Source organism: Corvus cornix, chromosome 2 (genome assembly GCF_000738735.6).
Source record: "Corvus cornix cornix isolate S_Up_H32 chromosome 2, ASM73873v5, whole genome shotgun sequence".
NCBI lineage: Eukaryota > Metazoa > Chordata > Aves > Passeriformes > Corvidae > Corvus > Corvus cornix.
This window is the reverse complement of record NC_046333.1, coordinates 234,932-261,443: the sequence shown is the minus strand read 5'-3', so window position 1 is coordinate 261,443 and position 26,512 is coordinate 234,932. Positions and strand designations below refer to the sequence as shown.

The window sequence follows — 26,512 nt, the reverse complement described above, 5'->3', positions numbered from 1 at the left end:
AGGAGCTCTCTCTGTTGAAGGCTCAGAAGTCACTGGCAGGTGACATGTTGCTTTGCCCCTTTGTGTCCCTGGTGGTCCCCTCTTCCCTGGGACTCAGCAGCAGAACCTTCTTGTCCAGTGCAGGGCTCCTCAGCCTGCAGAGGAGCTCCCTGGCGACATTCCCTTCTCTGGACAGAGTTCCCAGGCTCTTCTACTTGTGGAAAAGCACAGCCAGACCAGGTTCCCTCTCATTCTGTGTTTCAGGACTCCAGCAACGTTCGTGTTCCAGACAGGCTGGGATGGTCTGAGCCACCCACCTGCTCACAGCATGGAATTCCTGTCCTTGCTCTGCCTCCATGAGGAGGAAGCTGAAATGCTGCTTGGGTGGCTCTTTCTTCTCTTTAAGTTCCCATTGTGAGTCTTCTCCCATTTCTCTTGTCAAAGATGAGGGGATCCATGACTTAGGTGAAGGTTGCACCTCTCTCTGAGACTGGGCTGTGGGTAATGGTTGCTGCTCTGCCTGTGCAGCCCCTTTCACGCTTCCAACATTCCTGAACTGCTTGTCTCAGAATAAGGTTCTGATCCCACTGGGGGTGGGTGGGGGTCTCTTGCAGAGCCTCTCCAGCAGATCATCACCCTATGTGGGCTCCACTCCTGCTCAGAGTGTAGGCAGGATGGAGGAAGTCACTGGGCTGCTGATGCCACCACTCTGCGAGCGTAGAGCTGGGAGAAGGTGGGCTGCCCCTTCTGGGATGCTGGAGCTCACCTGCCCTTCTAGGGGCAGCTCCTCCATGTGTTTCTGAAATCCTGTTCCAGAACTGCCAGTGAGCTCGGGCTGCTACGTGCCGTGTCATAGTGAGATGTCCTGGGCTGCAGATCTGAAATGATTCCATGCAGGTGTTCTTTCTGGCATGTCCCTAAGCCCCTGTCCAGTGGCTGCCCACATTGCTGGCATGGCCAGGGTGGGAGTGAGCAGCCTTGTCTGGAACAGATGTGTTGGTGACGTGGGTGCATGGCTGCACAGTTGGATCTTCCTCTTGCCATGAAGTCCAGTGAGGTGCTAGTGAAGCCCCTTGTGTTCCCAGGCATAGGCCACCGCAGCCATGGCTGTGGAGTGTGCCAGCCTCAGGGTCTGCTCAGATAGACCTCCAAACCAGCAGCAGAGATGGGTTTCACACAGAGCTTGAGCTTGGGGTGTGGCACTCTGTGCTTCAGGACACGGGAAAGGTGAAGGCTGGCCTGGGGACACGCATCCGCACTGGCATCTCGGCTGTCCTCATGGATGGATGAGTGGGACTTGGAGCTGTGCGGGCTCTGGGCTGCCTCGCAGCCTCATGTCTGATGGGCTCAGTGGAGAGGAAGGGAATGATTGCCCAAGGAGAGTGACCCTGGTCCTGTGTTCTGGGAGCAGGCGGAGGTGCCCTAGCTGTGCCCCTCGGCTGGGCACAGCTATGTGGGACCCCGCTGCCCCAGGCCTTGTACCACACCTGTTTGGAAGGGCTTCAGCTGGGTTTCTCTGGCCATTTGCTGCCCTTCTCTTTGATTTCAGAACTTGAACATGTGAAAAAACTAGAGCAGAAAGAGAGGAAAGGCTTCCCAAGCCCCTCTGTTGAGCAGGAGCAGTGCCTGGCATTGGATGTCTCTCTGAGAGGTTGTGAGCTCTCCGTCCCTGGAAGTGTTCAAGGCCAGGTTGAATGGGGCTTGGAACAATCTGGTCTAGTGGAAGTTGACCCTGCCCATGGTGGGGCGTTGGAACTAAATGGTCTTTAAGGTCCCTTCCAACTGAAACGATTCCATGATTTTTGGATGTCACCCTATCCCAGTCCTGTGCAGCACTCCCTGCCCTGGCATGAGGCCACGTGGGGCAGGTGGTGCTCCTGCAGTCGTGTCCCCAGGTAGCCTGTCTCTGACCTCTCTGACCATTTGTCGCCTCCTCCAGGCCACCAACGGTGGAGGAGCCTTCAGTGACTACTCCTCCTCTGTGCCCTCCACCCCAAGCATCAGCCAGCGGGAGCTGCGGATTGAGACCATCGCTGCCTCCAACACGCCCACCCCCATCCGCAAGCAGTCCAAGCGGCGCTCCAACATCTTCACGGTAAGTGGCACAGGGAGCCCAGGAGCTTTGGGGGTGGGTTTTCAGCAGAGGAGAGGGGAAGGGAGTGGGTTATGGCAGCCTGACCCCACGGGCTGTCCCGCACAGCAACCAATGCTGTGCTGGCAGGAGGGCCGGGGATGCAGGAGTGTGTGTGTGTGTGGGAGGGACCTTCTGTGTGTGCAGGGACCGTGGTGCTGTGGGCTGCTTCAGGCAGAGTGTGCGTGCATGGGGGAGCATCTGGGAGCAGGACATTCCTCGCACACGTAGGAGTGTGCAAGGGTGCACTCATGTGGGTGTGTGGTGCGTGTGAGCTCCTGCTCCTTACGGGGAGTGCAGCTGTGCGTGCACAGCACCAGTGACTCTGCTCATCTTCTCCTTGGGGCTGCATACCCCGAGCGTGGCACGGAGCCCCTGGTCACTGGGCCTCCTGTTTGGTGCCGGTGATGCTGTGCCCAGTGGTGCTGTGCAGAGCTCAGCATCTGGCATGGGGCCCCACTCCCATTCCTGAATCCTGCTTCTGCGTGACTTGAGCAGCGCACGTGGGAGCTGCTGTGGGTGTGGAGGGAGGGAAGACAGAGGGGAGGCAGCGAAGCTGTGGGCCCCAGGTGGAGCAGGGTACATTTGCAGCTCTCAGCTGTGCTGGTTGCCTTGCAGCCTGCCTCTCTGCACGCTCTCACACCATGCACACGCCGTCCACGCAGTGTGCACAGTCCTGCCCTCACACTCAGCCTTGCTCTGAGCACAGCCATGAGTGTCCCCTCACTGTGAGCACACACGTGTCCCAGTCCCATGTCTAGTGTAGGCATAGCCGCTGTTCCCTGTGTACGTGTGCAGGCTCCGGCCTTGCTCCTCTCCCCATCTCAATGTGCTTTCCAGCCAGCCATTGCTCAGCACACTGTGTCTGCTGTTTGTGGAACCAGCCACCACAAAGCCCTCGTACCTGTTGCACCGTGTCACCCTTGTGACCAGCTCTGAGCCCAGACCACACAAATTCAGTGTCCTATGCCCCATTCCTCTCACTGCACCATTGGCATCCCAGATTCCCCACTCCTTGTGCTGGGAATGTGCCCATCTCCTTGCTTTCTGACATCCTGGAAGCTTCTGCGCTGACCTCCCGAATACTCTGTGCCTTCCCCCCGGTTGCATCTCATGCACCCCCAGCTCTCTGTGCACGCCCCAGGCCCACACTCACCCTGTCTGTGTGCTGTGGGTGGGTGGCCTGTGCTCCCCACCCCCTCCTGCCAGCACACACTGCCCCTTGCAGCAGGTCCCCACTCCCAACGCATGGTTGCTCCCTCACTGCCTTCCCCTGCGGGTGCTCAGCCCTTCTCGAATGCCCTGTAGCTCTCCCGTTGCCGTGGCCATGCCCGCCCTGCACGCAGCACTGGCGGATGCTGGCCCCCCTGCCCCGCCGTTCTGTCGCTCGTGCTTGCTGCCATGCCCGGCGCGGGTGCTCGCGCTGTGCCACCACCCATCCTGCTCGCTGCGCGCCGATGCGTCTGGACTCGCCGCTGGCTCATGTTCACGCTCTCTGGAGCCCCATGCTCGCTCACTTGGGGTGGGCACACGCTTGGGGGAGGAGGAGGGCGGCTTGCTGCGGGGCTTACGCTTGTTCGCTGTGGACATCATCATGCGTGTAGGACTCTCACATGCTCACTCATCCTGGGCTCACGCTTGCTCTGTGCCGCGGGCTCACCTGTGCTCAGCCGGCGCGTGCTCACTCGCCACGGGGCTGGGGCTCACCTCACCTGCTTGCTCGTGTGCTGGTGCACATCCATGGCTCACGTTGACGTCTTCACCCATCTGGTCGTGGCAGCAGCAGCAGCTCCTGACACCTCCTGCAGTGGGACAGGACCAGGAAGGGTGGGAAGGGAAGGAAAGGGCAGGCTGTTTTCTGCCACTAGCTTTTCCCAGGCAGGCAGCGCAGGTGTAGCCAGCAGCCCTCATCCTTATGGGGTCCCCAGGTGGGCACAGGCCTCTCCGAGGTGCAGTGCTCGGCCCAGCTCTGGGAGCTGCTGCAGCCCCAGTCCCGAGCTATGCCTGACTCCTTTGCTCCTCTTCTCCTCTCCTCCTTCTCCTTTCCTCCTCGTCCCCTGTTCTCCTCCTCCTCTTCCTTCTCCTTCTCTTCCTCCTCCTCTCCTCTTCTACTCCTCTTCCTCTCTTCTTCTCCTCTCCTCCTCCTCTCTCCTGCTCTGGCTCCTCTCCTGCTCCCCTCCCACTCCCCACTGGATCGCACCCCCCCAGGGAGTCTGCGTGCCCCAGAGCTCCAGGTGGTGACAAGCTCTGCGCCCACCCGCGCCTTGAGGCGCTCACCCACTCCTGGCCCCCAGCCCCAGCCCCGACTGCTGCTGCCGCCGGCGCCCACTCCGTGGCCTGTCCGTGCTGTCCGCTGGCGCCCATCACTGACAGACTCATGTCCGTGTTCTGAGTATAACTTGCCAAACTCTTTATTCTTTCGATATTTGCAGATATGTGCCACTGTTTCCAACTTTTCATCAACAAAAAGGCCTTTCCAACTCCTTCCAAATTAGAAGATCCAGGTGGTTACACACGGCACCTCTGTACAAATTCTCTCACTTTTCATTGCCTCTCCAGGGCCGGATAAGGGATGGGCACTGGGATTGATCTAAGATTAGAGGCTCGCCCGCCCTCCAGCCAGCATGGGTCCCCCCCTCGGAGACACGCAGGAGCCTTTTAAATCCCCCCAATGTAAAGTCTAGGAAGCGCTGAGACGGCCTGCGCCTGCACTTTAAGCTGGGACATTTCTGGGCCTGCTGGATGCTGTCTAGGCACTGCCCTTTCTCGGGGATGCCAGGCGGACGACCCTCCTGGGACGGGAAGACCTGCAGACCCACCGGGACCGGGCGACAGCCGCGCATGGAGCTGGATGGGCCAAAAGACGCTTTGCTGCTGCCTGCGGGAGCCGCTGCAGCGCCTGCCGCTAGCGCTCCGCTCCTTCTTCCCTCCTGCACCTCTGCAGCCTGCATGGACTCCTGCTCCTTCTCCTCTTCTCCTCGCAGCCGAGCAGCCATCTGTGTCTCTTTAGTTTTCTTCTCTTTTGATCTCTTTGTTTGGTTCTGGGCCCAAAAGCCGGTGAATTGGTGTCCCAGGCGCGCGGGGCTCGTATCCCTTTCTGATCCAAAGCACACGGGGCCCTCCTGGACTGAGGGGGTGTGTAGGACGCTCCAGAGAGACGCTGCTGCTGCCTCCTGCCATTGTTGTGATTCTGAATGTATTGGTTGTGCTCCATGCCATGTATGACTTGGTATTTCCCTCTGTCCTAAGCACTTTGAATGAGTTCTGCTCAACAGACTGTAAATTTCATATTGTATTTATCAGAGTTTGCTCTCCCCGCGGCCCTTGGGCGCTGGTGGGTCCCGCTCTCGCCGCTCTAGACATGTGGTAGATATTTATTGTCCATGCTCTTTTGTAAGGGGCTGGTATCTCTGCCCGGTGACCTGTGCTACTTTGTATGGTGCAAGTGTGTTACCAGAATAAATATGTTGGATTAGTAGAGGTGTGAGTTCCTTCACTGCCTGAGCCTCTCCTGCTTCCATCCATGCTCCACCTGCATCCCATGCCATTTCTGTCTGTCGCCATGTCCTGTGTGCCCCACGGGAGGGGGGGGCCACATAGCCCCGCTCTGCCAGGAGGAGGACAGCTCTGCTTGCAGTGGGGGGAGAGGAGAGTTTGCTGGGGGGCTGGGCTGGAGTGTCCCAAGTGTCCCTAGAGGGGCTGGGTGAGGGCCCAGCTGCTCTGTGCGCTGGGAGAGCTGGCCTGGGGGAGAGCAGAGTGGTCTGGTCTGGAGCCTGCTGGGGACAGGGGACCGTGCGTTTTGGTCTCCTGTGCCCAGCTCTAACGCACCTGTGTCTCTTCTCTTCCAGTCTCGGAAGGGCGCGGACCCGGAGCGCGACAAGAAGGTGCCGGAGTGTAAAGCGGACAGTATTGGCAGCGGGCGGGCCATTCCCATGAAGCAGGTTCGATGCTCCCCCTTCGCCCCGCTGCGAGAGCAGGGTCCAGGGAGTGTGGGCTGGGGCACCTCTGCTCAGCACACAGCACGAGCCCACTGAGGGCTGCTTGGTGCCCCTGTGCCCCGGGGGGCTGCCGGGTCCAGCAGCCAGCGTGGTGCTGGGGGTGCTGGTGTGGACCCCGTGCCGTGTGTGGGTGGGGGGCTGCTGGGGGGGCTGCAGCGGGGGCTGCTGGGGGCTGCGGCAGGGCACTGCTGTGGAGCTGTGGCGGCAGCTGCAGAGCGGTTCCAGCAGATGGCATCCATGCCCCATGCCCGCTGCAGCCCCCGCCGCAGGCTCTCTCTGCTCCTTTCCTGCTTCTCTCCTCTCCTGTTCCTTTCCACTCCTGCTCCTGCTCCTGGCAGGACAGGAAGGGGGTTCCTCTCCTCATGGGCTACTGCAGAAAGCTGTGAGCACAGTGCCCACGCTGTGAACTGTTGGGAATCTAAGGGAGGCACTGCTTCCTCCAGCAACAGCGCGTTCTGCTCCTGCCTCCTGGCTTCCAGGGAAGCTTGAACTGCCTGGAGTCGACCCAGAGTGTTGCCTGCCCTTGTGTCCATCACTGGCAAGCAGCGACTGATGATGTCCAAGCCATGTGGATTGGCTGGGTGGTGTTTCCACCAGGATTTCCTTGCATTACAGGAAAGACTGATCCATACGCTGCGTGGCAGTGCCCAGTTGTGCTCCTGCCTTGCATGTTGTGCCCCCGTTGTGGATCCATTTTCCCCCGACAGTCCCTGCTGGCCTCTCTGTGCTCCGTGTGCCCCCAGCACTGCCAGGGCTGAGCTGCACAGACCCAGTTGTGTCTCTGCATTGCAGGAGTGCTGGGATGTGAGGCAGGAGAGTAGAGTCTACGTCCCCACCAGGTTCTGACTGCCTAGTACCATTCCATGCTGAGATTCCATGGGGAAGGACTCAGTGAGGCCAGGCTAGCTGAGGAGTGGAGTGGTGGGTCAGAAGAGAGAGACCCTGCTCACTGCTGGAGCTGCCAGAGCTCCTGCCCTTCCCCGCCCATGGAGTAATCCTGCGGCAGGTTTGTGCAGGGCCGTTGGTGCCCCAGGCAGGGGGATGTGCTGTGAAAGGAGGGTGGTTCTGGGAAGGCAGCGCTGGGAGGATCGGCTCTGGGGCCAGAGGGAGCAGTGACAGGAGAAGCAATGCCAGGGTGGGGGCTGTGGGATCTCACACATGGGGGCTCTGCTCCTGAGGTGCCCGAGTTTGGCACAGCCCCAGCAGGAAGAGGCAGCCCAGCTGCGTGCGGGCCATGCCCTCCTCTGCAGCACAGGGCCTGTTGGCGTGCAGTGGGCCGCTGTTTGTGGTGGGTCATTGTTGGTGTGCGGGGGGGTCATTGGCCTGAGGTGGGTTGCTGATTGCGGTGGGTCGCTGGTTTGCAGTGGCAGTGCCCATGTGCTCTGGTTTGGGGTCAGCCCAACCTGGGCAGCAGGGGAGGTGGCGGGTGGCTGTTCTGTGGTGAGATAGAGGAGGCTGAGAGTAGAGCAGCTGGAGCCCTCAGTGAGACCTGACTCGATTCCCCAGAACCTGCTGCTGCCTGCCAGAGGGCTGGTCCTGGGAGGGTCCCTGCCCCCCCTTCCTCCCTCCCTTCCCTCCCTGACAGGACACCTGGACGTTTGGGTTCCTTTTTCCAGCATCTCCCTCCACTCGGCAGGGCAGGATGATCTGCTCCTGTGTCTCCATGCTGCTGACAGGGACCGTCCTTTCCTGATCTGCCAGAGGCTCTGTTGGTTTAGTGGGATTAAGTCATTCCGTGCTGTAGGCAGGGCAGTGCTGTTCCTGTGTGAAATGGGGAGAACTGGAGGCCCAGGTCTGCAAACACAACCTGTACATCCTTTCTGGGATTTGCAAGGAGGAGGAGATGCCAAACTGCTGCCTGGTTCAGGACTAAGTGGAAGTACCAGTTCATAGCACAGCAGCTCACAAGGAGAGCCTGGAGCAAAGAGTTTCCATGGGAGACCCAGATCCATGCTGGCTTCAGGACTGGTGCCTCCTGTAGCCAGAGTTGCAAGAGGTGATTTCACAGAGATCCTGGCAGTGTTCTTACAGGAACATACATGGGGGGAAGTGGTGTTGGACATGTGGACACTAGCTTATGCCAGCAGATAGCCACATGTGGCTTGTGGAGAAGGGGTTGTCAGGGGGTCCAGAGTGAGGTTAGCGCTGCAGTTTGGCACATTGGTGCCATGGCCCTACGCCACAAGGAGTGATGGCTTGGTACCACCAATGGGGAGAGGAGCTCCCAGGATTTGTAGCTTTGTATCACAAAGACTCAGGACAGGGGACGGTCACTCTGGTCTCTGGTATGGACCTGCCCCTTCTGGAAGATGGTGGAGGTCTCATTGCTTGCTGTCTCTGCAGGGCAGTGGGAGAGTGGGGCCTTTAGTTAGACTGCCCAGTGGTCCTGCCCAGCCGTAAGAGCAGAGAAACTGGTGGGTTTGGAGCTGTGAGTGGCAAATGTGCAGGATCTCCTGCTTGGGTTAGTGGCCAGCATTGCACTGTTCGCTTCCCTTGGCATGAGCACTGCTGGGCTGGCATGTTTGGTGCTGGGGCTACTGGCAGCTTGCCTCGGGAGCATTTGGGTTCCTCTGCTTGAAAGAACGAGGCTGGTCTGTGCTTAGATTGCCAACCAACGGCTGAAGGCAGCAAGTGCTGTCGGGCAGCAGGCTCCCCCATGACACCCATGGCTGCAGTCACTGTGATCCACAGTCCTTTCCTGGTCTCTATGAGGACACAACAAGCTTTGGGAAGCACTGGCAGCCCTCCTCAGCATGCAAGGCCTGGGCTTTGCATGGAGCCAGGAAGCAGGAGGCTGGGCTGGGTGCTGCAGAAAGGAGAAACATTGAGGAGACTTGGCTGAGGAGTGATGCGTGTTGCTACTACAGGGTGCTTGGTTGTTGCTTGTCTCCACCTTCTCCAGCACAGCACCTCTGGGTGACCTGATCTGTCTCCCTCATGCACATCTGGAAAAGATGGAGCTCCCCAAGGGGATAGGTGAGACTGTGGGTGTTGGGGCCCCCCACACCTGGGACGGTACCTATGCACCCTCCAGCCTCTGCCAGGGCTGCTCTGTGCCAGGGACTCAGGGTCCCACAATGTCCTTCCGATGACGGTCCTGCAAGGCTGGAAGAGTTCCCTCATAGCTGGATGCTTTTCTCTGAGAAGTGGGTTAATTAGGCCGGGAGGCGAAGCTTCCTCAGCTGTTTGTTACCAGGAACGAGCTCCTAATTGCACATCCACCAGATCTTTCTGGCAAGGCCGCATGGAGCGCGCTGGCAGCCTGGGGGTCCCCTGGCCCCTGGCCTGGCTCTGCTCGGGCCGTGCACTCCAGCAGGGCCCAAGGCGGGTGACTCCTCCTCCTTGGGAGCTGGGATCATGCTGGGAGCTTAGATTACATTTAAATTGCCATTTGCATTTTCCAATCAATACGCGACTTCACAATTAAGTTTGGTGTTAAAATTCTTAGCAAAAAGTGAGTGGAAGGGAGATTTGTGGAGTAAACGAGTCCTCTGGGGGCCATCGCTGCTCCCTGCTTCATTACGCTGCATATTGCTGCTGCTGCTTTTACTGTGCACCAGCACAGCCCAGCGCAGCACAGAGCCAGGCATGGCCCACGGAATGCCGGGAAGGGGATAAAGAGTGGGGAGAGGAAGAGGGTCGGGCTCTTCTGCCATTTGTCTCTGTCACCTCCTTCCCTTTGTGTGTGACATGGGAAGAAACTTGTGGAAGAGTTATTTCCTGTAAGTCTTCCCACACGGTGCAGAGGGGGAGGTTGAGGAGCACCCGTGTGCGCCGGCACAGGGGTCTCGGAGCTGCAAGGAGCCTGGCTGGGAGGCTCATGGGGAGCGGGCACAGGAGCATGGGTGGACCACGGCCTTAGCCATGGGTTGTTCCTGCTTTTGGACTCCTTTTCCTTCTGGCCTGCAAAAAGGGGCTGTAGTTCTGGGTCCTCCTTTCCAGCTTGGAGTTTGGTTGTGCTTCAGTTTGCCAAGTTGCAGGTTTGAGGCTGATCTAACTGCAACCGAACTGATCTCTGCAGGCAGCATGTGTTTGGGGCAGGCTGGGAGTGCTGGAGTAGGTGTTTCATAGCATCAAGGTGCATCAGGTTGAAGACACATCGAGGAGAGGAGCTGTTCTGCAGGATGTGTGGGCAGGTCAGGCTGTGGAACTGAGCCGGGTTTAAAGCCAGAAGAGGGATCATCATGCCCAGGAGGGATCATTACATGCCCAGGAAGAATCTTCATGCCCAGAAGAAATCATTGTGTCCAGAAGGAGTTGTCACACTCAGAAGCCAGAGAATTCCACACAGTTACTTTGAGTTAGACCTGTGACCTCAGTGTGGTCTAGAGCAGATTTGTTTTGAGAGATACCGAGCAGATGTTCTAAATTACAGAGAATTCACCAGTTACCTGGGTGAGCTGGTGGATGTTAAACTGGCTTTGTATGGGAGGAGGAACGATCATTTTCATACAGGGTGTGGGAAATATGTGGCCCAGCTGTGGTGTTAGAGAGGACAATTTTGGGTAGGTCCAGAGTCAGGGTGCTGAGGAAACTGCTAGCTGCATGTGGGAGGACGGCACACAGGACCAGGCAGATGTCCTGCCCCTGGCACAGCATGGCTGCCACCTCATCTGGGAGGTGCAGGGACATCAGGATCCCATCTCCAGCGGGGAGGACCATTGTCCATCACTGCAGGTTTTGTGAAGAGGTTGGAGTGACATGGTAGGGCTGAGCCTGTCCAGGGAGGGAGGGGTGAGGTGACCTCCCAGCACTCCTCCAGCTCTACTTTGCTGTGACAGTATCACAGATGGGAGTTTACTCTGTCTGCCCTGTCTCACCCCACAAGCGCTGCCAGACTGAGGCACCTTTCCCACAGAGCACTGGGAGCTTGGGAACTGCTCAGTGATGGCACGTCAGCCCAAGAGCTCACACATGCGCTGCTCCCACCCACTCCCTGTGCAGGACAAACCCTGACAGCCCACTGCAGGGCCCTGCCACCTGGCCCCTGAGCAGGACTGTGCCTGCTGTCCTCAGCAGCTCAGTTTGCCCAGTGAGGAGGCAGTTGGGGTTAAGGACCAGTCACTGCACTTATTCACACCACGCAGTTGCCACATTACTTTTAGGTTTTCTGGTTTTATGTTTTCTTGGAGTTTATTTAAGCAAGACATTGATGAACTAGTCTGAGTCAGATGCAGGTTGGCTGGACCTCTGTAAGTCCTGTTGGACACAGGTTTGCCATTTATAACCACACTCGTTCTCAGACATGGATATGTTTTGTGAGCTTGCACTTGACTAGTTCTCATTCCATCCATTACTGGCTCTATGGACTTTGTACAGCTGGTGTTTAAGGGCATTGCTGCTCAGTTAAAGACCTGACAGAAAGCTAAAAGCATTTGTCAGCACAGTCACTCCTGCCATCAGATACTGTGTTTTACCCAAGGTAGAACCAGGCCTCTCTAATGTCCTGTTTGCACTGGCTGACACTGGCTGCTCTCCTCTCCTCTTGTTCTTCGCTGATCACTCTTTGCCATAGCTTTTCCATAGATTTGCTTGGTGTGAGCATCCAGCCATGATTCCAAGGGTCGTTGCTTGTCCCCTGGCAGAACTTGGCAGAGCAGGAACTGTCGGTCAGCTGCCACATTCCGTGCCATGTTCCCATCAGCAACTTCTGACTACTACTGAGTGAGTTCTTCAGCTCATTTCCTTTGAGCTCTTGAGGGCAAGGTATCAGATCCTGGCAAGGGATTCGATCCTGACAAGGGAGGGATCTGATCCTGCTCACACACAGCTTTGCCCTAGCCACTCTGTTTTGCTGCCTCGTCCCTGCACGTGCAGGAGGCAAATCCTTTTCCCGCTGTGTGCTGCCTGAGCACCGAGCTGGAGTGGTCACGGGGCACTTCTGCCTGTTCTGCACCATTTATTGCTGATTTCACGGTCACGTCTGGCAGCGTTGTCCCCCTGCATGTGCCAAGCCCCACCACTTTGTGCTGGGCCTTTGCACCATGCAGGCACAGCAGCTCAGTCTCCCGGCACTGGGATGGGGCCCCCAAATATGCCGAGGCTGGCAGGGCTGAGACTTTCTGCCCAGGTTTTTGAGGAGGGGCTGGCCTGGGGCCCAGATTTTTGCCACATTAGGAACAGGCAGTCTGGGTGTCTGTCCAGACAGCACTTTCGGAGGGCCCAGGCCCGACAGTTGGTAGATCCAGCTTTTTCCCAGACTCATTCCTAATTTTGTCCCCCCATGCTGTCCTTCCCTCCCTGCCGACAGAATGCTTGATGTCCTCTCCCTGCTCCAGAGCCCTTGCACCTGGTGTCTTGCCCCAGCTTCCTTCTCCCTCTCCACTTCTGTCCTTACCTGGTACATGATGAGTTGCTGCTGGAGGCAGATTTCCTGAGGAGGCAGAAATGGATGGGGAGAGGATGAGGAAGGTCCGTGCTCTGAGCCTTGGTTCAGATCAATGGAGTTAGTTCTGGGTTACTCTGGGAAGAGGGAGTGCAGCACATGCGAGTGCAATCATTTCCTGGCTCTGGGAGCGTGTTGTGCCAGAGACAACAGGGTAGGTCTCATGTAAAATCCTGATGAGAAAAGGGGATCACCCTAACTCAACTGCCCAGGACCTGCACTCCTTCCTGCGATGTGTCCCTACTGTGTTTGACAGCTCTCAGGATCACAAGCAGGCGAGACAATGTGCATCCCTTGGGAGACCTGTATTTGGAGTGTGGTTTCTCAATCGGCCCCTGCTTGTCCTCAGTTTTCCCTGCCTTGACTATGCCTCTGTGCTTTGGGTGGTGGGAGAAGGTCTGGGAGCAATCTGTGTCCGTGGTAGTGAGGTTGGCCCCTGCCCTGTGTGGGCACTGCCCTTCGGCATTTCTCAGAGGGAGTGGTTTGGGACACCAGGGGATGGGATGGGTCCCTCAGAGGACCTGGACATTGGCATTGACTTGTGGAGATCCTTATCCCTGAAAGGGAGGGGGCTGTCTGTGGGGACTGAGGGGTTGGTGAGGAAAGGGTGCAGCCCAGGGAAATGCTGTGGGAAAGCAGACCTAGAAGATGTTTTCTTGAGTCTGCTCATCGTTTCTTCTCAAAGACCAGTCTCCAAGGGGCAGTGCTGGAGCAGAGCATGAGGTGCCTGGACCAAACACCATCTGAGACTCTTGACTCCTCTCTTTTAGGGCATTCTCCTCAAACGCAGCGGCAAGTCCCTCAATAAGGAGTGGAAGAAGAAGTACGTGACGCTGTGTGACAATGGGGTCCTCACCTACCACCCCAGCCTGCACGTGAGTACTGGGCTGAGTGGAGGAGCAGGGTGGGACAGAGCAGTGTCCTTCATGCTGTGGCTGCTGCTGCGGGTGCTCTTGCAGCAGCCATCATGGCAGAGAGGGGCTGGGGAGGAGTTTGGTAGCAGATGGAAGTTCTGGGCTCTGCCCTGTGCAGGAGTTCGGTGTTGGCCACCTCCAAGGCAGCATTTTCAGCAAACCTGGTTTTTACCAGGGTCTGGAGGAGACTCTCTCTCCTGCAGGCTGTTTGTTCAGTGCTAGGCTGGTGGAAACAGGCTCTGTGCAGGATTACACTGGGGAGCTACAGTTCTCTCCTGTTTACCTGCTTAGTCCATTAAAGTGGGGCCTACGCTGCAGCTGGATGAGGAGCAGGCAGAGAGCTCTTTGCAGCTATATCTGATGGTGCCATTTGGGTGTGGAATAATTTTCCTGGCTGCTAGGTGTTGGGTAATGGAGATGAGGTGCCTGTGCGGAGCCTGCCAAGCTGAGCTGCCGTCAGTGCAGCTCTGATACTTCTCGCTGCTTGGCTCAGGCATGCAGCTGCCGCCCCATCCATCTCTGTCGCCTCCCCACTGTGGGGCTAATGGCTTCTTCCCTATTCCCTCTTGAGCACAGTTTGCTGCTGCGGCAGCAGCCACGGACAGACACACCTGTGACACAGGCCCAGCACCTCTGCCTAGGATGTACTGCCACAGGACAGACAGACAGGCAGTGGCTGGGGGGCACAGGGTGGTTGAGGGGGCTGCAAGGAGAAGAACAAGTTGCTGCAGCTCTTGTGAGTATTCCCAGGCCCTCAGTCTGTCCCCAGTCTCCTCAGATGTGTGGTATTGGAGTGCCCTGAGCCTCAGAGTCTTTCTCCTCATTGCTAACTCTGCACCCTCACTCCAGGGTTTGCCATGCTGAGTTATCCAGCTCTGGAGCCCCTGGACCCTCCTGTCCTTGAACTGGAGACCCAGCCATTGCATTTCCTTTCTCTAATTTGTTGGAGCTTTTTCTTGTAGTCCTCAATCCCGATACTATGCTGTGGTCTGCAGTTCTCTGACTTTGTAACCCCCGTTTTTTTGGAGCCCCAAACCAGGAGGAGTGGCTGCTGCTGCCATCTCTGCATGTGTGCTCACCTGTGCATATGGCTTTATCATATTTCCACCATGGACTGTTGTTACCATCAGCTGTAGAGGCAAAGCAATTTCTGGGCTGTTGTTTAGCCACTCTCAGACACTGCTGCTGCCACACACCAGGTTTCTCTCCTTTTTTCACCATTCCTTCCTCAGAGGGTGATTGAGATTGATGCCACTCCCTTTCCTTCCTGCACATCAGTGTTTCATTTCATTACTGTGTTGCCCTGAGAAAAATCTGGTTTGCTTCCAGCTGGTGCCAGTGATGATCCACAGCCCGTTGCTGAGGATGGTATGCGCTGGGCCTCTCCTGCCCAGTTTCCACGGGGAGCTCTGAACCTTGCACCTGAGATAGCAGCTGTATCGCCTGATGTGTTTACCTACAGCGAGGGTGGATTACACGTGGGCACAGAGCGTGGGGCTGCCCAGCCTGTCTGCTGCAAGGCTGGGGTTCTGCGTGCTCCCCGTGGCATTGCCTGCCTAAGAACTGGGGAACGGACCCTGGCACCCGCCAGCGTGCCCCATTGTGTACTGCAGTTTTGGCAGCATGCTGGTGGGATCAGAAAAGCCTCTCTGCCTCCCTTTCCCCCCCGGTGCCTGGTGTACGACCTGCTTGAAGGGATAGATGCAGGGACAAGCAGGAGGAGGAGGTAGTCCAGAGGAGGATGTCCTGTTGTATCTGCTCCTCCCCACCTTCCAGAGTGAATCAGGAGGTGCTGTGGTGGATTTGGGCCCTGTGGGCAAGGCAAAGCTCCCATGTCCTTTCACAGGATGACACAAGCAGAGCACGTTAGGGTTGGAACAAACCTGTGCTCCTGAGGTTGGGCGCATACTCTGCTACCACTTCAGCATGGCAGCAGAGCCCAGGCTGGCTGGTGAGGGGAGCTGTGGGCTGGGACAAACCACAGAGTGTCAGCCAAGGGGACGTGCAGCATCCAGTTCTTGCTATGGGAAGACCCAGCTTCTTCCCTGTGTGTGCTGCCATGTATCTGGGGGATGGCAGAATTCTGGGTGCAGCAAAGGGGTCCCTGGGGGCAGGCTGAGCCTTGCAGAGAGAGAGTCTTCCCTGTCCATCAGGATGTTCAATGCCCCAGGGCATTTTTGTGCTCTTTCTCTGTCCCAGTGGCTGTTCCTTGGCACGAGTCAGGGCAGTTCCTGGCTTGTCTTCTCTTCCACCTCTGTTGCATTCTCTCCCTGTCCCTCCTGGGATGGGTGTCAGGACCCCAGAGGTCAACAGCCCTAATTTCTTTCTCCTCCAGTGCGCATCTGGCCAGGATGTGTCTATGCCCCATTGGATGGAGGTCAGGGCCTGGCTCTGGCAGTGCTGATTTTACCGAGCAAAGCTTCCTGGTGGAGCTCTTCATCTGTTTTTGGGAGTTCATCACTCAAGCCTATTTCTGGGTCTGGATCGTGGCACCTCCAGCCCAACTTGAAAGTTTCCTCAGCAGGAGTCACGCGTAAACTCCAGGTTTGCAGTCACAGGCTGGTGAAGCGTGTGCTGGTGAGCTGGCCCTGGCCCTGGAATTGCTTTCCTGATGGAAACAAATCTGTCTTGACCACCAGCCCAGACTCATGCTTGGGAACGTGGGGCAGTCGGTGGGTTCCTGCCCTGAGGTGCCACCTCTGCCTCTGCACCAGAGCCGTTGGTGGTTTCAGGGACAAGCGGGATGCCTGGAACTGGAGGCAGGAGTGCTGGGGGCCTGATCCCTGGATTCAGCAGGGCTTTCCTTGTTGCATCTATATTTTTACCTTTCTGTGAGTGTGTTCAGTGACAGGAAAAGAGCAAGTTGTGTGAAGAGCCTGGTGCAGTTTCCCATCACTTCCCCAAAGCCTTGGAGAGAATTCTGCTGCGGGAAGGTGCGTGGCTGAGCCCAGGCTCGCCGGCCTCACTGCACAGAACCAGGGAAGCAGCTCCCATTTTGCAGCCAGTGGAGCCATTCACACAATCACCTTCTGTTAATTCTATCTGCAACATCAATTAAATTGTTTGTAGAAACTAATTGAATGTGGCTTAATCACACATCTTAATAGCTTTCCACGCTTTGAACTCGTTGTTAATTCCAGTAATAAAATGAAATGAGAGAACTGGCTGGGTAATTAGCGAGGAGGCTTGGGAAGAAATTGCTGTTTTATGGTGGGTAATAAAAGCCGAGCGCCAGTGACCGCTCGCTCCGGCAGGCAGCCGGCGACCGCGGCAGTTGTGCTGAGTGAGGGAAAATCCTCCAGCCCCTCTGAGGGTCCCTGCCCAGGGCTGTCACCAGGTCTGCACCCAGCTGGGAGCAAGTTGGTGTGGTGTTTGCTTAGGTTGGTGGTCTCAGAGTCACCCAGGGCACTGGATGGTGAGTGCCAAGGGCTGAGGCCAGGCTGCCTGGCCCCTGGGAGCATAGGAGGGTGTGCTGTGAGGACAGGATGCCTGCATGGGGGTCAGTGGAGAGAAAGGAGTTCAGACCAGGGCATGAAGGTGCTGTTGGGAGACTATGACCCTTGCAAATAGTCACCTGAGAGCACAGAGCATGGCCTGTGCAGGCCCTCTCACCTGGTTTTGGGTCCAGGATGAGAGGATTGTTGCTCCTGAACTGAGCTTGTTCATGTCTTTATCTTCTTGGATATGGAAGCAGACAGGGACCATCTCTGAGTTAATCTTTTTGGTGACCTCCTTATGAACTGGAGTAAACCCAAGCTCCCTGCAGCAGCCACAAGCTCACCCTGGACAGCTCTGGCTCCTCTCCTGATGGCAGCACAGGGATGGTGTCCCCACCTCCCTGTTCTCCCAGAGCCTTGAGCTCCAGTGTTGGTCCCTGCTCCCTCAGGATCTGACCAGCAGTTCCCCTCTCTAACGCTGATTGGGTCTTCCCCTTCTGAGGGCACAAGCCTGAGGAGGAGTTGGCCTCAACAGAGAGGGCTGGGGAAGAACCATGGTGTCCCATGGAGCAGGGAGGGATGGGAGGCACAGAAAGGGACACAATGCTCGGGAGAGATTGGAAGTCTGCATCCTCATTCTGACTGAAAGCTGAGATGCTCTTGGGAGACAGGGCAGAGTGATAGTTACAGTCTGCACATGGGGTTTTGGTTGTATAATAAATTGTGTACCAGAGGAAATGGTGGAAGCACCAAGTTTTGAATAATAGGAAGTTCTGCAAGTGAATGAGCAAGGGAGTTACCTGAGTTCTGTTGGTTTGGGTTTTTCTTATCCCAGCTGAGACCTGAGAGGGAATTTCTAGGTGTCCCATTGCTTATACTGATATGATATGATATTTATTATATTATTAGCTGTTGCAGCTGAGTGCTGAGATTAAACAAGGGATGATAGGGAGAAGGAACTGCTGGCCACCTGCGTGCCCTTTGGCTCCATCTGATCTCTGATCCCCAGCCATGCTTTCCCAAATGGGCTTGTCCTGGCATCTGACAGGGCTTAGTGCTGATCCTGAGCATGGGGGAACTGAGCGTGTGTGGCTGGGGCAGGGCTGATCTCCACCCTTGTACCTCTCTGCTCCAGGACTACATGCAGAACATCCATGGGAAGGAGATTGATCTGCTGAGAACTACGGTGAAGGTCCCGGGCAAGCGGCTCCCCAGGGCCACGACGGCAGCAGCGCCCAGCGCCAGCCCCAAAGCCAACGGGCTGGCCAAGGAGCGGAGCAGCTCCCAGCTGGCAGGAGGCACAGGTAAGAGCTGGTGTGGGTGGCACAGAGGCAGAGGCCGTCCCTCCTGCAGTGTGTCTGCAGCCCTGGGCTTTGCTGAGCTGAGAACAGAACCCCTTCTGACATGTCCTGCTTTTACCACCCTCGGGGAGTCCCCTCGGTGGCCCTTAGCATTTCTGTGCAGGTCCCAGGTAAGCTGCTGGTAGGATTTTGTGCTGATGGGTGTCCAGGACAGAAGAATGTCAAAGGGTTTAACTGGCAGTGTGAATCCCTGAGGAATTTCCTCACCCCGAGGAAAGTGTTGAGGCTGGTGAGCTGCTACTCATGGTGGAAGCTGCTGCTCCATAAATCAAAGGAAATCCCAACTAGGGTGGCTCTTGGTTCCTGACTGTTTCTTTCTGGTTTTGGCACCCTATTTGCTCCTCACTTTCCCCTGGAGAAATGGTGAAGATCTGGTTTGGGATCATCACTCTCTCTGCACACTGAAGAGGGGCAGTTGCCCCAGAGTGTGGTGAGGCGAGGCTGGCTGCCCCCCAGCCTCTCACAGAGTTCCTGCCATGCTCCTCCTTGCTGCAGCTGCCAGAGGAGGTTCTCACCCTGCCTGGGGAAACTGTTGAACTTGGGGCCTTCCTGCCCACATTTCCCAGGGCCTTCACTGTGTCCTTGGGGCTGGTGTCCTTGGCCAGGGTGGGCAGTTTCCACCTGCCTTCTTCCCAGCTAGCGGTTGGCACAGTCTGGTGCACAGGTTATGGAAAACACTCTGTTTGGGATGCTGAGGGAGTGCTGGTGGTGCTGCTGATCACAGAAATCCTTCCAAATCCAGTACTGCCACTGAGAGTGAGCTTGGGCTGGCACATCCCCATCTTGTTCGTTCCTGCTCTGTCCCGTGGTCGGGGTGCTGTCAGCACCGCGCTTCAGAGTGTCCCGGGGCTGAGGGGAGGTGGGATGCAGCTGGGGTGAGTGTGCAGTCCTTGGCATCACACACACACACACGGGGAATGAGGCACAGTAACATCTCTGCTCACATGGTGCCAAGGAGGACATAATGAGCCCTCCCAAACCCAAACTGCTGTTCCTGTCAAGTCGGACGTCGTCTGTGGATAAACTGTCTGTTCTGACCAGGGCTGCGAGCTCTGCCTGTTCCTTGCCATGGTTCTCCCCTGTACACTGACACTCTTTCACCACCACCACCACCCACACTCAGTGTGCCCCAGGGTGGGGACAGTTCCTGATTCTGGACAGGGACACTTCTCTGCCTGCATGTCAGAGGTGCCTTGTCTGAGTTCTGACTTAGCAGAGATATCAGAGCTGCGGGAAGGATTCAAACCACAGAGGAGCTTATGCTGATGTCAAACCAACTGCTCACGTAACCCCATATCCTACTTCAGCAGTCCTCTCAGTGCTGTTGGGCTCGCAGGAGCGGGTTGGGATGTGCCTGGATTACTGATGACTCCTGCTGGAAAACCAGTGCCAAGGAGTGAGTACAGCAGGAGACCTTTCAGTCGGGGCGACAGAGCTGGAGCAGACACAGTGTGTGGGGGCTGGACTTGGAGCAGTTTACACGGGAGAGGAGATGCAGTGTCCCAGCAGGGGGGAAATGAATGTTGGAAAAGTTTATCTGGAGAGCAGTTGGACTTAGCGCTGCCTGAAACCTTTAAAATGAGACCAGTTTTCTTTTCACAAGACGTGCTCTGGTCCAGCTTGTGGGTGTTGCTGTGTGTGTGTGTGCAGGGGGTGGGACCTTATGCTACGATGGTCGTTCCCATGTAGGGTCTGTGGATTTGGGATCCCCTGCTGGCTGTCTGCCCTTGGGCCCTTGAGCAGAACAGTGCTGTGTGTGTGTCCATGCAGGGCTCTGCACTAGGACAACAGCTTTAAGCACATGTTGTGTGTCTTGTCTTGGTTCAGGCTGTGTCTGCAGTGTCAGAAAGGTTTTCCTCCTGGTACACAATCAGTAAAGGCTTTTCTTAGGAATTTTTTCATCTCGCTCTGATGCCTCCAAGCCCAATAGCAGTGGATGCAGTCACAAAATGCACTGATGGGGCACAAACCCTCTGCGGTGATGTGCTCTTATTCCTGAGCAATGCCCAGGGCTGGATTTGGGGCTGATGGAGAATATGCCTGGCTTCAAATTAGCAGCGACCTCACAGTTTTGCCACCTTTGGGGCTGTGGGTGAGACTGTTACTGGATCCACTGGGTATCTCTCATCTGACACGTGTTTTGGGGACTGGAGAGGAAGCACTTCAAAGTCTGCACTTCTTTGCCAGTCACAAGTTAATCTTCAGAGGACACAAAGTGTGGAGACATAGGGGATTTGCTGTCTTGCCCCAGGAGTCTCTGGGCAAAACCAGGTGGCCGGTGATTAGAGTTCAGAGCAAATGTCTGTGGTTCCTCTGTGACCTGAGTTCTGCAAAGGTGAGTGTGCTGGCTGATGTCCACCACACACACAGTCCTTACCTGGGGTGAGGAAAGACCAGGGACAGAGGGGAGAAGAAAAAAAAAGAAGTCTCACCTTGCCCTGTATGTGGATGAAATACTTGGATGTGGTGCTCTGGTGAGGATTCAAAATAACTCCAAAGCAGGTATAGACAGCTTCAAGCTAAATACAGTAGGAATGAGGTAGGGACTTGTGTTTGTGAAACCAGTGGGGGCTCTGAGCTCAGTCATGATTGTGCCAGTATTTAAACCATTCAAGAAGGCAACTTTACTGTAGTTAAACTTGGGTTTATTTTAGGTTGGATGAGTTCCTGTTGTCCAGAGGAGGCCATGGAGATGCTCCAAGGGCTGGAGCCCCTCTCCTGTGGAGATAGGCTGAGAGAGCTGGAGGTGTTAACCTGGAGAAGAGAAGGCTCTGGGGAAGGCCTTGGAGCCCTTCCAGTGCTTGAAGCTGGAGAGGGACTTTGGACAAGGGCCTGGAGTGATGGGACAAGGGGGAATGATGTTATACTGAAGGAGGGGAGGTTTATATTGGATATTAGGAAGTTCTTCCCTGTGAGGGTGGGGAGGCCCTGGCACAGGGTGGCCCGAGAAGCTGTGGCTGCCCCATTGCTGGAAGTGTCCTAGGCCAGTTGTCTCAGACAAGACACTGGCTGGAGCAACCTGGTCTGCTGGATGGTGTCCCTGCCCATGAGGAGATGGAGCTGCAGTGGTTGGGCTGGAGAGGGCAGGAAGGGGATGAGCCAGAGCTCACAGGTGCTATGGCCTGAAGGCGGGTGTTCACTAGAGGTGTGGCACTGCTGGGTCAGGTGTCTCCTTCAAATCCCTGCTGTTCCTCTTCCCGCTGGAATGTTACTTCTCTTGCCCTCTTCCTCACAGTCCCCCAGGTGCATCCTTGCTATGGTTCATCAGGCTCACCTACCCTTGTGCTGTGCTGCATCGCATGTTTCTGGCTCGAGGAACGAGGGCAGCTCGTATCAAAGTGCAGATGGGATGAAAAGGGACTTCAGTGGGAGGACAGATGGTGACACAACAGACACAGTCAGCGCAAGAGCCTAACCTCAGCCCAGCTGAGCCCTGGGTTCTTGCTTCACAGAGGTTTGTAGGGACCTGCTCCAAAGTGTTAGCAAAGGGGAGATGGGCAGGGAGGTACTGGAACCGTGACACCTTTGCAGGTTCGTACATGGCACATACCACAGCCATGCGCGGAGCACACGAGCTGGCACTGCATCGCAGCTCAGTGGTGTCAGAGGATGCTGAGGAGAGCTGAACACTAGGAAGCCTGCCTTGGAGTGGGAAGTGAAGAGAAGTGAAGGAAGAGGCTGCAGCAGTGCGGAGATGGTTGTGGTTGCAGGCAGCGATTGGAGGTGTTTCCAGCAGCAGACAGAGATGGGACTGAAGGAAACAAACGTGGGGGAGCCAGAGCACAGAGTGAAGGGAGCAGGCTAAAGGGGAAAGTTCTGCTCCACTCTGGGGGGCTCATGGGGGATTCTCCAGCTTGCTGAGGACCATGAGTCTTCCATGGGGTGTGCTGCCGAGCGGATGGCAGCCACGTCCTCAGCGCAGGCGACGCTGAGCGGGCCGGGCCAGTTGGACTTGGCACGGAGGTGTGAGCTCGAGCTCTGGAGGGTTTTAGGTGGGGGCTGCCGCTGGTCAGTTCCTTTCAGCCCGAGGAACAGTCTGCATGGTCTGGCACGTGTGTCGGGGCCAGTGCCAGTGTGAGTCCTCCTGCTTCTGCAGCATCACCCCTGCATCTCCTCCAGGGAAAGCATTTTCCAGAGTGTGTGTTGGTGGGAGGCACTGCTTGGCATGCAGGGCTTGGTTGATGCTCCTGTTTGCTCTGAAGTGACGAGAGTCCAGCTGTCCCTGGGCTGAGTTCTGTGTGCTGGCACCAACTCTTGGCTCCGCAGCACAGGCTGGGGAGCCCTCGGTGCACTGAGTGTGGCAGCGCACCTGTCCCGGGGTTTCTGTGCCGGGCGGGGTGGTGGGAGGGAGCCTGTGCTGGCCTCAGCCCCTCCAAACTTCGGGATGGCAGGGGATGGTGCTGGGTCTTCAGGCAGCTCGGGATCTTTGCTGGGTTCATGGTGACGCCTGACAGCTCTGTTGTGGCTTCTGGAGCCGATGGCCGGGAGCATTTGCACAAGGCAGGCGGATGGAGAGCGTGGTGCCGGTGCCGGTGCTGGGCGAGCACCGCAGTGGCAGGGTCCCCCCCCGCCAGGCCCATGCCCCCCGATGCTCTGCCTCTGCAGAGTGAGGGATTGGCTCCCCCAGGCCGGGGTTGCTGAGCCTGCTGTGATCATGTCACGTCGGGCTCCGTCGATGTTAACATCTCATTATCTTTGTTACTGTAATTACATTATCCGCTGCTTTATGCAGAATTATTCTCCGAGGACTAATTGATGGATCCATGTTTAATTCATTAATCATTAGCATCAAATTCGACAATTACAGTGCACACTGATTGTGGAATTTCAAATGTAATGAGGGAAGAATTAACAAAGAAAAGGGAAAACCTGTTTCCCTGGCACACCGCTGCTCGCCGTGGGGGACAATGACATTGAGGGAAGAAGAGCAGTGAGAGCAGGGTGGCGCAGGTCATGGCAGACAGGAGGCTGGTGGATCATCTCCTGCCTTTCTCCTGGTTGTGGCTGCACAACAGATTCTTCAGGTCAGAGCAGGGTCATTAATCTCCTAGGAAAGAAGGGAAATTTGGGGACTCAGGAGGGAAAGGTCAGCTCCCGCTTCTGAAACAAAGTTGCTTTTGCTTCCCCCCTGCCCAGCAGCTCCGATCACCCTGCCCTGGCATGTGTCCAGGAACATCCCAAGTTACTCCTGTGCTCCACACTTTGCAGGTTAGCTGGATGGATTTTGTTGTCCCTGGGATTTGCCTGTAGTCCCATGGCTGCTCTGTTCCACGCACAGTGTGTGGCTCCTGCTCTTAAATCCATGGCTGCCACGTGTCATTTCGGTGTGTTCTGCTCGGAGGCAGGATCCTGTCCACTGTGCTCTTTATTGTGGTCCCTGTGAGCTGGGCAGCAGAATGAAAGCCAGAGCAGGGCCACCAGTGCCTCCCCCTCAGCCTGCTGGACTCCTTGGCACCGGGGTGGGGGCAGTGCCCATGCGCAGCTGGGTCGGTGCCAGCTGTGGGGATGCACCCTCCCTCCCTCCAGCTGTGATTTCGGCTCGCTCACTTGGCTTTCTGTTGAGTCTGACTGTAAAAGTCCAATGTTAGTCACTGCTGTTCAGCCAAGGGCCAGGGCAGGGGCTGGAAGATCTTCGAGGTCGCTTCTGACCCAAGCCAGTCTGGGATTCTGTAACTTGGACATGGGATTGCCGATCTGAAAGGAAGAGGGTGAGGGTCTGTCTATTCCTCTATGTGAGACTTCTGCCCTTCCCAATAATATGTTAAAGGGTTGTTTGTAGTCTGAAGATGAAGCTGAGATGAGAGATTTACTAAAATTTATCTGTAATTAATATTTTGCATCATGAATCATGTATAAAATACTGCAAATTCATATTTATATTATAAATATTATACATTCACCATTACAGTCATACAGTAACCTCTTACGAATGTTTATCTGCATGTCTGAAGGTGGAGGATGAATCCAAATGTGAGCCTTGAGCTGTTGGTTTAAAGTTTTGCATTGCGTGGAAGCTAGAAATTGTCAGGATTCCATGGGAAGAGGAGGAGTGTGGTGCCAGCCAGGTGGGATGACACAAGGCAGGACAGGACCAGCAATCCTTGGTGCCTGGTTCTAGTGATGGACACAAAGCTGGAGGGCCGAGATTCTGCTGGATCAGCTCAAGGTTTTATTTGCTAGGATATGCTAGAGTGAGGATGAATTTCGTATTTCCAGGCATTGTAACCTGATTATCTCAGCTGTTATTTCTTTCTAAAGAAGGAATACTGAGGCAAAGAGAAGGTGAAGCCAAAAGTGTTGGAAGCACCTGCTAACTGTGTTCCCCCAGTTTGGAGCCCAAGAATTGCTTTTTCTCTCTCAATAATTTGGCTGGTTTTTAGGCCTTTTCACCATTCCTGTCATTCAGAGCTCAGTCTGCCCCAGGCACACGGAACAGGAGCACATTGTTAGAGGCTGGTTTGGGCAAGGGTTGGTGTAAGTCACTTGAATGGTAGTTCTGGGGTTTTTGCAGCGGTGTGTGGGTTGGATCCCATGTCCCCAAAGGAAATACTCGGCTCTGAGGCCCTTTCAGTTGCTGACACTCGTGAGCTGTGGCTGCCCTATCCTGGAAGTGTCCAAGGCCTGGTTGGATGGGGCTTGGAGAAGCCTGGACTAGTGGAAGGAGTCCCTGCCCCATTGCTGGGTGAACCCTATGCCCAGAGGAGATGTAGGATGTCCTCAGGGCTCTGCTCTGTGCTGCTGTTTTGGGGAGCCTCTGCAGCTCCAGCACTGCATTGTGCCTCCACACAGGCCATGAGCCCCTGCAGCCCTGTCCTGTGGAAGTGCCCGGACACATGCATACAAAATTGCCCAGAGTGTCTGGCCATGCTGTGCCACCAGCCCTGACTCAGCTCTCCTGCCAGGGTGGACTGTCCCCACCTTGTCCAGACTGGTGACAGAGTGAGGCCATGTTCTGACAGCCACCTCACAGACACAGCTCGTACATGGCTCCTGCTCATGAAACAGGCAGCTCCAGAGCTGTGCAGGCAGGGAAAGGTTCATGGAAGGGATTGGAGCACATAGGGAGCTGCTGGTGCTTCCTCCCTCCACACCCCAGCTCTCCCTGTCCTCCCCGGTGGAAAACAGAGACTGATTTTCTCCAACCCAACAGTATAACCACTAACCCTAATTAGAGATAATTACTGAGAGCCGATACACTTATTCCTTACCAGATCACTAAGGAGCCATGCAGTGCAGGACTGAGCAGGGAAAAGGCCTTGGAGAAAGGGAGGAGTAGAGAAGCAGGGAGGAAGAACCACAAGGCAGCAGTGCCATGATGATCAGAGTCCTGCCCAGGGCTGGCCAAGGTGTCCAGGGCAGCCAGGTGGGCACAGGGCAGCCAGGTGGGCATGGGCCAGATAGCCAGGCCTCGGGGGCTGCAGCTGTAGCTTTCAGCATCCTGGAACATTTTGCTCAGGGTGCCTTGCATGGGGCACCTGGATAAGCTACAAGGGTGTAATTAGTGGCCACCTGTGAAAATCTCAGTGTAAGTAACTTGCTGGTGCTGCCAGGGAGGGCTGGGCTGGAGGGGTGGCTGGTGTTCTCCAAGGTGGACTGAGAGCCTTCTCCAGCAAACCAAGCTTTCTCATCCATACAACCCAGGCTTGTGCTGCAGGAGGGAGAGGGGCCAGGGAGCGAGTTGTTACAGGCCACAAAGTCCTACTCTTTGCTGTCACACAGCCCCAGCTCATCCCTGACCGCAGGCAGTGGCTCCAGTGGTGAGTCCGTCTGGACCTTCCTCTGCCATCAGCACACAAGGCCTTTGCCTGGGGTCTGCATTCTGCTGCTGGGCAGGGAGGTGTCCCAGAGGAACATGGAAAAGCTCATCACTAGCAGGCAAGGGACAGGGCCATCCTGTTCTCCAAACAGAGCAGGGCTTGTTCCATCCCCTTGGATTTGTGCACCCCAGGAAGTTGTGCTGCTGCACACCAAGCAGCCTCTGTGGACAAAGCAGGCAGGGGTGGATAAAGCCTGGTATGAGTGAATGGCTTTAGAAACCACAGTTATGTAGAAAAATGCAACAATTCCAGCATCCCCCAAATGGCCCTTTCCCAGTTGCACTTGGGATCTGGAAGCAGGAGCTGTTCTCCATCAGTCACTGCAGTGCTGGTCCAGGTCCACACTCCTCAGCAAACCCAGAAAGTTCTGGCTCTGCTTCCTTCCCTCCTGCAGTTCTGTCTCAGACCCAGGTTCCTGCTCCACCTGTGCATGCAAACGGGGATCCATGTCGGTGCTGCCTGTCATGAGTGTCCATCTCCCACTGCCACC

The 26,512-nt window shown here is 56.2% G+C and overlaps 1 protein-coding gene across 4 annotated transcripts in view; it reads left to right on the top strand.

The window, feature by feature from the left end:
- Window positions 1-26,512, top strand: part of AGAP3 (ArfGAP with GTPase domain, ankyrin repeat and PH domain 3) — a 110,624-nt gene that overhangs the window by 56,460 nt on the left and 27,652 nt on the right. For 3 of the 4 annotated variants that reach the window (XM_039550176.1, XM_039550177.1, XM_010391477.4), the window contains exons 8-11: window positions 1,919-2,074; window positions 5,959-6,051; window positions 13,264-13,368; window positions 17,980-18,148. In XM_039550176.1, coding sequence (XP_039406110.1) covers window positions 1,919-2,074; window positions 5,959-6,051; window positions 13,264-13,368; window positions 17,980-18,148 — 523 coding nt within the window. Of the gene's footprint in view, window positions 1-1,918; window positions 2,075-4,542; window positions 4,664-5,958; window positions 6,052-13,263; window positions 13,369-17,979; window positions 18,149-26,512 lie in introns of those variants that run through there. The other variant, XM_039550178.1, reaches the window with a different exon arrangement.